Below are 13,160 nucleotides of genomic sequence, written 5' to 3'. Positions count from 1 at the left end.
GACCGAACCTAGTTACACATTTTTCAACAACCTAGACTAGTGCCTTGATCTAAATGGGCAATGGAGTCACCTAGAGCAAATTCATTGGAGACAGCCATGATGAAGATGGTGTGAGAACTAAACCCTCTTCTTATAAACCATAACAGCTTCCTTGTGAGGGAGATTTTAAATTCAAGAGATGCACAATTCAAGTTCTCTTGAAGGATTCAAGGAAAATAATTTTTCATAGCATAATGAATCAAGATTTCAAGATAAATAAAGCAATTTTAACTATAGCACACATAGAAACCCCAATTCACACAAGATAGCACACAAAATATAGACGATAAGCAATAAAAATACAATTTTTTCATAAGAATCTCTTCAACCAGTCCCAACAAACCATCCTCAAGCAATAAAAATACAATTTTTCATAAGAATCTCTTCAACCAATCCCAACAAACCATCCTCAAGCAATAATGCTTCTCCAAGACCAATTTGAATCATAGGATCACATTGTGGCCAAGTAGAAAAAAAGACAAGAGCTAGTGCACACTTCTAAAGAGAGACAAGTACGATGATGAATGATGATGAAAATGAAAAGTGACTCCCCTCTATTTATATGAGGGTAACCAAGTCACTTTTACATGATTTTACAAGTAAAACCCATGAACAAGTTTATTTGAGCGTTCAACTAGCTCAAAGGTCACAGGTTGACATTGAAATAGCTTTCAAACATAACAAAATGTAAAAAATAACCCACATGTAAAAGAAAAATGGTCTCCACCATAATGTCATCCTCTAAAGTAGGCAATAAGGCATCATAGAACTGAGGCAAGGGTCCAAGAGTGCTCCTCACTCCACAAAAGTCTGAAAGTGCATGTGTACATCTCCAAAAGGTGCCTACTCCACTATGACGTCATCCAAAAGAGGCCCTACGTCACCATTTACATGCATGTGGGAGTGGTGTGGCACTTCTAAGGGCAAGCATTGCCATCAAAGAGAGATGTGCTAGCCCCCCCACGTCAACTAAGTGATGAGCATCCTTATCTGGGCTCTAAAATAAGGTATTGTCCATCAAATAGGGTTAAGGCCAGCCCGAGGGTGTCCTGGGTCCATCTGGGCACATCATCAGATAGTCCAATGCAAAAGCTTTCAAGCTGAGCATTTTAGCATCTAGAGGCTCATTAAAAGGTGTAGTATCATGAGGAAGTTACTCAAGGCCCAACACTCATCTCTAGAGAGGCAAAGTTGGGGCCACAAAGTCAGATCTGCTCTTAGAATGGGGAAAAGAACTCCCTTGAAGGTGCTAAAGAAGAATAAAGCTATCCCTCAAGGGATCTTTGCTGCAATGTGAAACCACCTAAACAAAACCTCTCAAGATCAAGTGAGATCACCTTCATTAGGAACATGAAACCGTTAAAGCATCATAGTGAACCATATCTAATGTTAGGGGCACAAAAATACTTCACACAAAACTCACCTTCAAATGTTTAACTAGATCAGGATCTATAAACAATTTACCTCACTTATGTTAGGGATGATTAGATAAACTACCCTATTAGGTGCTTCTAGACCCCAAGGGGAGTGACATGTCAAGGTTATCCCATCAATCCATGGGCATGTGTGATATGGTGGTCATGGAGTGGAGCCATAACCATGAGACCAACGAACATCCTGAGTGTAATGATGTAAGGAGGGAGAAATCGTGGTGGCATGGGTTATCTCTTTCCTTGGCCTGCTTTTCCCACCCCTCTAATGTGCCTTTTACTTTAATGATGTCTTTATTTAGTGCATAGCTTAGAAACCCAAGCTTGATTTATGCTTTTCCAATAACCCTTTAAGATGTAGCAGTTTCTCGCTCATTGAGGTTGAGACATTCAAGAGTTACTTTATTTGAGAAGAAGCATTAAATGCTTAAGGAGTTGGGTGATGGCTAATGAGAAGGGTAGAGCTCATGCTAGGCTTTTGCCCACACGCTAAATATGTCCCAGCCATCTTTTGTATTTTACATTTTCTTTCATTGTGGTTTTATATGTTTATAACATTTTTTCACCTACATCAACCTCTAGGCCCAAGTGACTCAAGGATGTGGATATAGGGTGTCAATCCCAATGACTACCAACTCAAAGAATGGAGATGGATAATTGGGAGAGATGGAAAGTGGTAAGTATGGATTACCTTGGACACACTATATCAATCAGTGCCTCCCCAATAGTGCCCTTCCTAAACCCTAAGGCCTCAGAGGAGGTCCCACTGGACTAGAGTCAAAGACTAACCTCCCAAGTGAAGTGTGGGAACAAGGATACAATCAAGATCGATCAATCATCTAGTTTGTCCCGTGATCCATATCAATATTCCCATAACATTAAATTAAAGCACATGATTGCTAGAATGGTTAGAGTACCCACTGATAGATGACCCACCTTCCTTCAAGGAGGATGTCAGATGGGAGAGAGATCTGACCAGAGCAATTGGTGGACAACTCTGGCATAATGGTCTAACTTCTGTGTTGACTTTCATGGGGCTGCTAGTTGGCTGGCTGTCAATGGAGAACAAAAAATTTCTCCTATGGGTTACCCACTTTTGGTGGGTAATAGATACAGTTAGAGTTACTTCAATTGCAATCTTTATTGCGATTTTCAGTTATGAGTGTTCAACTTCAACAAACACAAACCATGAAATGTACAATTATCCATAATAAACTTCAATTAAACTGTTGGCTTAAAATTACTTCTAAGGTCATGCATTGCAAATGCAGTGTACACACATTTCATGGAAATTATGGCCACATCCAACCCAACTCATGCAAATTCACCCCATACATGAAAGATTCAACTTGACCAAATATAATTAGCATTATAACCATGCAATCTAAGCAAAAGCATACTCAAAACCAGTTCTGAAGTATTCCAAATTGTGAGCAAGCACTGCATATAGGTACTTGTTTAAAATGACAAGTAGGTGTCCCTTAACATGATTCAAGCTCAACAATTTCCTTCTGCGTCATGAGCGCTCTTTGAAAAGTCTGAATGAATGAATCTGGAGCTTGCGCACCTGTTTATCTTGTTATTTATCTATTGTAACTGTGCAATCTAAGCAAAAGCATACTGAAAACCAGTTCACTACTGAAGTATTCCAAATTGCGAGCAAGCATTGCATATATGTACTTGTATAAAATGACAAGTAGGTGTCTCTTAACATGATTCAAGCTCAACAATTTCCTTCTGCATCACGAGCAGCTCTTTTAAAAGTCTGAATGAATGAATCTGGAGCTTGCGCACCTGTTTGTTGATACTTGTTATTTATCTGCAAGTACAAACATTTGCATCTACATGATAACATAAAGAAACTTTGATGCTCTTCAGAATAGACCATATTGAAATCTTGGGACTATGACAAACAACATTGAGGCTGCTTACCAGAAAATGAGGTACACCAGATATGTTCTGAGCATTTTTTTCCATTTCAATTTGTATCTGAAATTTGATGTATAAAGACTAATTGTCGGCATCTCATTTGATCTATGCAAATTAATATATATGAACTTCATTATGCTATAAATAAGATATGGATGGCAATGGAATTACACGAACACAATTTCTAACATACCTCTAGCAAACCAGAATTTGGGTTATCAATCCATTCTTCGGCACCATCAATGCCTGCACTCTTTGCAGCAGCCAGAAGCACCTCTCTGTCGACAGAAAAAGAAAAAAGAAATTGGTCGTTGATGTATACTACACGTCTATGTGTTTGATGAGCATTAAACATCTAAAATGGACACTAAATGATTCAGCAGGATGCATAGAAATTTCAATTGGACAAGCCCGAGAATTAAATTCATTGATCTTTTATAGTCTTTATTTATGCTAGAGACACCATCTTTTATGAGCGTTTCAATAATAAAATATATTTCTAGAATGCAATTAAACCTAACCACAGAAATCACAATCCAAAATTATTATTCTTCTAGCTGGCATAATGCCTAAAGTTATTGAAGGATGTAAGGGTGCAAATAAATTGAAAAACCTATATTGCACCAAATTTCAGGAAAGGGTACGGGGGGAAAAGTTTGCAGATGCCTGAAAGGTAACCAAAATGTCAAACGGTTCAAAGAATTTGAAAATTTAATATCTGAAAGTGCAGAGTGATAGGGAACTAAATATGTAAATGGCTAAAATAATGAAATTGCTTTTTTTTTTTTCCTCTATATAATACTATCTAGCACCCACGGGGGATTTGGACTAGTGACCTATCACAAGGAGTGCCTTAACAATACACCCATTCACCGTCAATCCAAAGCCCCGTGGGCTAACATAATGAAATTGTTGAATGCACAAAGTTATTACATTATAAACCTAATCAGTGATCATATTGAACAATTCCAAATGAAAATATAGTATTATACAGTGTTCCACGAGGACGCATCCCCCCACTTGGGAATCGCGATTCCTCACTCCCTTGTGCTCCGGGGACGTGGGGACGTCTAGGGGTCGTTTCCTGATGCTCCCAAAAAAAGGAAACACACGGAAACTCCAAAGGGGGTTGTTTCCTCCCAAAAAAGGAAACGTTTCCTTTGTTTCCCAAAAATTTGAGGTCAAATAATTTTAATAAAGTCAGGCCTGGGAGAGTGCCTCCTATTGATGATCCTGACGTAAAGAATGGCTTCCTAGATGCAATTGCAAAGATGTACATTGAGGAGGCGGTGGCAAAACTTTGAAGACAATTTGTTAAGTTTGCATCTCTTAGTGGCCCCTTCAACACACAAGGTGCTCGGGTAGATCGCATAGGTCTAGCCCAAGATGACCCGATTGGTTGGTGGAGGATGCATGGGGATGGTGCTCCAAAGCTCAAACAAATGTGTTTGTTGTCTCAGATTGCTAGTTCCTCTGCAGCAGAGAGGAATTGGTCCACATATAGCTTCATCTTCTCTATCAAGAGGAACAAGCTTACCTCTAGAAGAGCGGAAAAGTTAGCTAATGTGCACAGTGCCCTACGTCTTGAGCATAGGAATACACCTGAGTTTTTGAAGGGACCAACAACACGGTGGGATGTTGATTTAGAGGATGATGCACAGGTAGATATGGGGGAGGGATTTGATGAGACACAGATGGGGTTGGTTTGTTTGCCACTTAGCATGTTTGAGAATGCAAGTGATCCTGATTCAGATGGTGACATGGGTGATCCTGATTTATTCATGCAGCAGGTGAACGCAGAGACTAGTGGAGCATTACTTTGAGCAGTTATGCTCATTTGTCATTTGATACGTTCTTATGTTATCTGCTATTCTGTTTTAGACTTCAGTTGTAGACTTCAGTTTGTTTTGAATCTTGATATATGATATATTAGAATTGACTCTATAAAAATTTGAATCTTGGTGTATCAAACTTGACTTTTATTTCAATATTCAGTGTTCACAGTTGGAACTTTAATATGGTTTGAACTTTTATTTTCATTGTACATTGTTATAGTTAAATGTATGTTTGTATCATGCTTTTCGTTTTAAATTTGTTTCAGTTATATGATTCATCAATTTATCCTTCATGATGTAAGTGTTATATAATGATAAAGACAGTGAAATTATAAGTTTCAATGATATATTTATAGGTTTTAGTATTTTTATTTTACTATTTTTGTCTGGTCCCTTGTGTTAAAGACCCCGATGTCCACCCTCGTTTCCTAAAAATTGGTGGGGAGATTTGGCATAGGCCGCTTCTACGTACCCCCACTCCCCCATCCCCATGTCCCGGAAACTTGGTGGAACATTGGTATTATACTATTATACCAATACCATCCATGATTCCATCAAAGACATATTGAACCATTCATATTGATTCATAATAAAAGAGTAAGTGCTGATCCAAAATGGCAAATGCATATTCAGTGGATGAGCATTATTTTCAAAGAAGGCACAATCTATTTGAAAAAATTAGATATTTTGATAAAAATTAAAAATAAAAAGAGTAATGACTACAAAGGAAAATATGTTCTTGCTGAGAAACGAAACAAACTTATGTATAGGTAATGCTTGCCATTTCCAAGGCCTATTGTATATTATACATTTCAAGAAATAAGAATACCTGAAAATATCCATTGTAATTCATTAGAAATATTCCCTACAAACAATTTTTTTAGGTTATAGTGCCTAAGTGATCCCAATTTTAATAAGGGTTGCCCAGACGTCCCTAGGATGGTATAGGGACATCTAGACATCCCTAGGACATTTCGACATTCCCCAAATGTCCCTGGGATGGTATGGTATCCCCTTCAGGCTTCTATCCTATAGTCCACTAGGGATGGGAAGTGGTATGGCAGCAATATAAAAAGCCACAATTTCTATCCCCATTTACATCTCCACAATGAAAATGAAGCCTTTTTAATTCAATAGTGGCTTGTCAAGTCAATGAAAGTGGGTAGGTAATATAGCCCCCACCAAGGTTCATTTCCTACCAAATGACACATTGGCGCTTGTGCTCATACTCATGGATGCACCCTAGCACATGCAATAGCAATTGAATCAAGGGTCAAGACCTAGGCACCTTTGGGGGAATAGATACCCTACACCCACGATTGTTTAGCTGAAGACAACCAAACAGAATGGTGCTAATGGTTGACAATAGAACTTTATTTTATTGTTTTATAACTTCAATAATTTTATAAACTGCAAACATTGCACCTTAAACACAAAAAGGCAAGAAGAATAGCATTACATGTTCCTTGAGTACACACCTATTGCATGTGGTGCATAGTGAGAGACATTTGGCAAAACAAGGCTCATGGATGTAGAAAATTCTAAGCATCATTGGGGACTCCAATTTGAGAGGTTTGATCACACAAGACAATGGCAAATAGATATGCTCCAATGAACTTCTCAGACATGTGGTATATTCATCACTCCCTTGTGGAGATCAGTGATGTATAGACCATATGAGGTTTCATGGTTTTGATGGTATTACAATTAAGTAACATCTCATAGCTCTTAATAGATTGGTTGATTGTTTTCATGTTGAACATGAAGATGTGTTGATGAAGTTGTTCACGATGAACTTGCAACGTGATGTCATAGGTTGGTACTGTGAAAATTCAGCAAACCCTGAATCCTACTACAACAACTGATTAAGTTTCTTCTATTAGTTAAATAAATTGAATAAATTATTTACTACGTTCTACGGTAAATATCGAAACTAATACACTGCAACCTTCACAAAATAAATACTACAGAAGAAAAATAATGCTAGAAGAATAGATGCACACACACACACAAATACACAGTTATTTTTGGACCAATGTCCCCGGAAAAACCCAACTTGGGAAAACCGGTGCAGCAACTGAGGGTTTTATTATTATGCAGTAGTAAATCTAAGTACAAAACTATGGATGCTCAAATCTAGCAGTCCATACAGAGAAATGATTGACAATAAGTCTAGCGATAAAAGTCTCACTCCCATTGGCAATCCGACACTGATCTTGGCTCAAGATGAGCTGTCTCTACTACCTCTGCACAGTCCCTGCATCAACCTACGTAGTACTACATCCCACAACTCGGAACTACTACTCTCTCGCTATCTGATCAGCTGTTGTCTGGAAGATGAAGCCTTCTGGCCTCCAGACTCCCTCTCCGGCTTTCGGCACTGAATCACTGCTTCTCCCTAGCAGAATACAAAATCCCCTCTAAAGCATTGCGCTGCCTCTGCGTGGCTCTGCATTTCCTCTCTGTGGCACTCACTGCCTCTCTGCAATGCACTCACCGAAACAGGAAAATCTTCCTTCGACCTTACTATCCCTGCCCCTCTCTCACTGCTTCGAGCTCACTAGCTCTCTCTCCAGCAACTCAGTGCTGCTACTCTAGAGTTCGATTTGTAAGTGAAATCGAACTGCTAGTGTCTCAAGTGTGTTCTCCATCCCCGATCGAATTTCTTCTTATAATTTCTCATTGAGGCATCAACGGCCAAAATTAAAACATAATCGATGGCTAAGATTAACTAGAACTCGATCCATGTCTTCTTCTAGAAGATTCTCACCATGACTTAATTAATACCCTTTAATTAATCAAACATTAAAAAATGATTAATTATTTTAATCAGGTCGTCTCTAGGTGGAATTTCCATAAATGATTTATGGGTTTTGGAGAATACATGTATTTTAGCCTCTTCACCAAATTTCATGGCTAGAACACATCTGATGCTACAAAACCTAACACTCCCTCTTAGCGAGGAATGTGTTCTAGCGTTGCAACCCACTGAAGCAACACCTTGTCTCTGCACCACTTATTGTTACATTGCTGATGTCTGGCTGCTGCTTCCCACCAACTACTGCACAACTCTGATATACGTTGCATATGTGTTGTTGCTAGCCCTATTGAACTGTTACCAACACTGCATCTGCACTGCAACTCCCTCTCCATCTGTTGTTGCTGCAACTGCAACAACTGCAACTGAAAAGCATCCAAAATACTGAATCAACTGTGATCAGTATGATGCATCTGTCACCCGAGTCATGACTGCTGCTAGACTCTGCGCTATCGCTAAAGCCTCTGTGTTGCTGCTAACTCAACCCCTTGCCAACTGCACTGCTGCCAACTCTGCACTGCCCAATATCTGACTGCTACTAGCCACTGCATTTGTCACTCTGGCATCTCACTGCACCATTTGCCACTGATCCATGCTGCTATTGCATGATATGGGCTCCTATAGCAAGGTATCGATTCATGAGGTGGACCTCCTTAAGAATCCTACCCATCCTGTAGCTCTCTGGGGCTACAAAACCAAATCACCCCACCTGCATTATTGCATTATTGTTGCTCTGATACCACAATAATAGCAGAAGTGTCCTCAGATACAAATTTTATTAATAAGGAAAAGAAATTACATAAAATCTGCAAGAGTTTACACACATTCACTCAACACTCTTGCAAGCAGAGAAATTAGATTTAAATAAGCTAATGTCCTAACCTAATTTTGTTATGGATCACTTATTTTATTAACAAGTGCCCATTTACATTTAATGTTCTCGTAACAACACTCCTAACCATTTTCCTAAATTAATTCCTAAGAAACGACACCTTTCTAGATGCCATATCTTTTACAACAATTAGCAATTTTAAAATTTCTCCAAAATCTAATGAAATATTCTAAATAATTGAATATTATATTCTAAATAATTAAACTAAAGTTTATGTATTTTGAATCATCTAACAATGTGAGAGTGTCTATAATTCAAGACAAATGTGATTTTTCCTGCAATAAGGATGTGATAACAATTGTAGTTTCTTTGAACAGTGGGACAAATATTTAATTCGGTAATGGTTTCTCAATCTGATTTCGGTAAGATGAATTGTTTCCTGGATTATGGGAGTTATGTTGATCTAGTTAAGTCATGATGGAGATCTAGGAGGTCAATAAAGAAGGCCTTGGATTTTTTTCCTACCTTCTTATTAGTAACCAATGATGCTATGAGTTGCAGACGCTAGTGTTACCCCTCATCATGCATGAGGCCCTATACTTGTAACTTTTATCACTCCACTTGTGATTTTGATTACACTTGTTAGAGATTTACAAGTGGATGGAGCATTTTATGGACACGGGAACTATGGTTTGTGCGCACTTTCCTAGACACTTCCCTTGTGACTTTGTTGACCACCTTTAAGTGGGTGCAGAGGAGTCTTTAGTAGGAGAGTCGATTTGCACAATTATTTGCTTGTCATTTTTCCCCCTTTGAGCATTTTACTTCGGAGATTGCATGCAATGGTTTGTTGTTGTTGTGCCTTATCTACATCATTAGTGTATATATCACATCCATGGCTATTCTAGTGGAGCATCTCCTTCGTACATAGTGTTACATTGTGATCAAGCCTTAGAAAGGCTATATTGGATCATTGTACATAATATACTTGCTTGGTGCATCAACACCCTATTCCCTGAAAATCTAGCGAGTCTTGTGAGGGTAGTTCACAAGACAAGAACTAGACCAAGGGACAACAATATGAGGTGTGGCCCTTTGTCGCCACAACCACTACCTCCTGCTCTTTAGTGGACTTTCACAAGGGAGCCTTCCCTATATTAGGTCACCTATAGGATTTATCAAGTACTAGGGATAAAAGTGACAAAAATAGGTCAAGGAGGGTCGCTCTTCTTAAGAACAAGGCTTAGCTAGCATAATAAAGCAATGTGCGTCCTCCAAAAAGCCTAGTTAGGGCACACTGTGACCTAGAGATAATGAATAAGCAAGGTTAACAGGCTTATCTTGTTGGAAAGCAATGAAGATGATGATTGATTCTACTACTTGATAATTACTTATGAATGTTAATCTTCTTCTTTTAGTATTATTTCTTCCTCATCAAGTAATTATACAATATTTAGTCTTTCAAGATCACAAAGAAGCAAGAGACAAAAATTTTAGGCTCCAAGCTTGGGCAAAACCCCACAAGAGGAAAACCCAACAATCCACTCCTTATAGAATCAATTCAAAATGAGATATCCTCAACCTAGACCAAGACTTCTTCAAGATTCCAAGTCAGCCTTCCTCCCAAATCTTCTTCAGGCGAATTTCGTCCCTGTGGCTGCTAGAGAAGTGTCACAGAATTTGCACTTGTGGGTAGAGATGAGGCAGATTTGCACGTGAATAGATTCTTTGATTTTTCTGATTCTTCTCCTTGAATTCAGCTTGCTTCTCCTTCACTTCTCAATCATAGAATTCGATGATTACTTCAAAACTTGGTCAATTCCAATAGGTCAAAGATTCTCCTTTATATAGTTGTTCATAATGGTGAAAACTAGCCACACAAGCCAACTTGATAGGGAGGGCCGACTTGGACCTTAGATTGAATCCTTTAGACTAAACTAAAAATAATTTTCCTTTTCTTTTTCTTTCAAATGTCAAATGTCACATGACTCAAATAGAAACTTTTTTTTACTCATTTTGACTAATTCAGCATGAAGAACATGCTTGATCAATAATAATAATAATAAATACATCAATAATTATTTTTTCATTATGAAGACCGACACTAGTTACACTTTCAACTCTCTCTTAACTAGGGAGGTATTCATAATGACTCAACAAGACTATCTCAATTTGAAATATTCATAAAGAAGGGATGCAGATTGACAAGCATCAATGATGATAGTATCATCATAACCAGCATTGTCACAATACCAAGGCCTTGATAGGTACACTATCTCTCCACAAGATCAAAGCCTTCAATAAGCCCCAAGTTGAAGCATAGTGCAAACTAGGGCTTTTCTATGGCACAATTAAGCTAGGGCAAAGGACACCATCCCTAAAATAGAGAAATTAGCCATAGGAAAAGGTTGATTTTGAGATAACTATCTCACAACCACGTGTTGAATCCCTCCAAAAGGCAATGTGATCAATCCTAGTTGAAATTGATGCCCTGAGCCTAGCTAGCGAATTTCCTTAAAGAGGCTGAAATCTAGGTTAGGGGAAGAAAAGAGAAATTTAGTGAGTTTTCAAGGTGATCAACAATGTGACCAAGGCCAGTGCCTTGACCTTGGGTGATGCAATCAATGAGATTTCTGACTTAGGAGAAAAGAACTAAACCCTAACAAGGAGTAAGGGAAATATGAAACCCTAGGTTTCAAAACCTAGCTATCATTTTTGTGAGGAAGCAAACTCAATGGGGAGAGCTAGTTGAAAGATTCACCCAGGGGATTATCATACAAATTCTATAAGTGGGTAATGCATGCAATACTATTACCAAGATTCCATAGAATATTTTTCAACAATAATTAGAACATAGAAACCCCAAATAATTAACCATTCCATACAATAGCCACAAAGTACAAATATTTATCAAATACAAGGTACACTTACAAGATATAATGCATGAACATATCCTTTATTAATCCAAAATGACATCTCCAGAGTCCAAAGTCAACGAATGGCTCCTTCAAAAAATATCCTCAATGGATCACATCTCCGCAAGATATAAGAATACAATTCAGATAGGCTAAATTCTCTAAGAGGACCAAATTAGATCACACGTGATGATCAAAATGATTTGAGGCTAACCTCTATTTATATGAGGTTTAGGTCTCCTATTTATTTAGCCTAATCAAGTTCATAAAAACAAGTTTGTTTAGTTATAAGCCAACCCATTAGATAATGAGAAAACAGACATAGTAGCCCACACGTATGAGTCGTAGCCTCCTAAATTGTTGACGTCATGCCTAATCAAGGCTCCAAATGCCATGCCAAAGTCTGCTAAGGTGTCAAAAAGTGTGTAGATGCTTGGATGATCCAAAATTTTAGGGTTTGGCCCTCAGATACACCTCAATATCTCCTGTGGGATCCCAATTTCCAGCTGGGGTGCCATCAAGTGGTCTCCATGGGTCTCCAGCTATCAACTAAGGCCTCCTCTCCAGCGTTAGGGACTCCTTTGGGGCAACAAACCCTCCCTAGTGTCTCAATGGGAGACCATCCTCATCTAGGCTCTGTTGTCGCCTAAGATGTACACCTAAGTGTGGGAAAAGTTTCCAGCCCCACAAGATATAATCTTTATGGCGCAATGCTCAGAGCAGGGGATGTCACCTATTCCCTACTCATTCTTTTTAAGCTCTCTCCTAGACAGGCTATGGGGGTAGTCCCTAAAGATGATTAGAAAGGAAAAACTTGTTGAAAACAACAAATTCCAGGAGACTAAGGGCAAGGCAATTACTTCTAAGTAACTTGAATTAAAGATTATTTAGCAAGTAATTATTTAAATGAACGTAGTAAATATTACCAAGATGCATTCCAATAAGATCAGTATGACAATGACAAGATGACATTGATAAACCATTGCCTTAAAACAATTCTCCATAAAGAATAACATAACACTTGCAAAATGGAATGATACTTCAAGTCACAAAGATAAGCAATTGCTGCAAGACATGCCTTAGTACGAGATGATAGACAAAACTGAAATATGAGCAGTGAGATATAACTTGCAAAATGAAAAGAAAATTGTACTTCTACTTCAAAGAGATGCTCAAAATAGATGGATCAATATCAAAGCACAAGTGAACAAGACTAATAAAACAATGACAAGTACAAAAAGATATAATATTGCAAGTAAAAAATAGATGCCCTCACAAATCACAACAATGTGCCAAATGAGACGATGTTTAGACATGAATGCAAAACTAAACTCTGTGCAATGCAAGTATCTTGGTTGATTT

General features: G+C 38.3%; 1 protein-coding gene across 1 annotated transcript in view; it reads right to left on the bottom strand.

The window, feature by feature from the left end:
* Nucleotides 1–2,818: 2,818 nt before the first annotated feature.
* Nucleotides 2,819–13,160, bottom strand: part of LOC149226468 (oxidoreductase bty37-like) — a 55,327-nt gene continuing 44,985 nt past the window's right edge. The window contains exons 6-8 of the mRNA XM_089375294.1: nt 3,592–3,676; nt 3,402–3,458; nt 2,819–3,288 (exon numbers count right to left, since the gene is read on the bottom strand). Of these exons, the coding sequence (XP_089231420.1) occupies nt 3,193–3,288; nt 3,402–3,458; nt 3,592–3,676 (238 nt within the window). The 3' untranslated portion in view covers nt 2,819–3,192. The remainder of the gene's footprint in view (nt 3,289–3,401; nt 3,459–3,591; nt 3,677–13,160) is intronic.

Source organism: Pinus tabuliformis, chromosome J (assembly GCF_031772625.1).
Source record: "Pinus tabuliformis cultivar Carrire ecotype Pingquan chromosome J, CPIR1, whole genome shotgun sequence".
Lineage (NCBI taxonomy): Eukaryota > Viridiplantae > Streptophyta > Pinopsida > Pinales > Pinaceae > Pinus > Pinus tabuliformis.
This window is presented reverse-complemented; position numbering and strand designations above follow the sequence as displayed.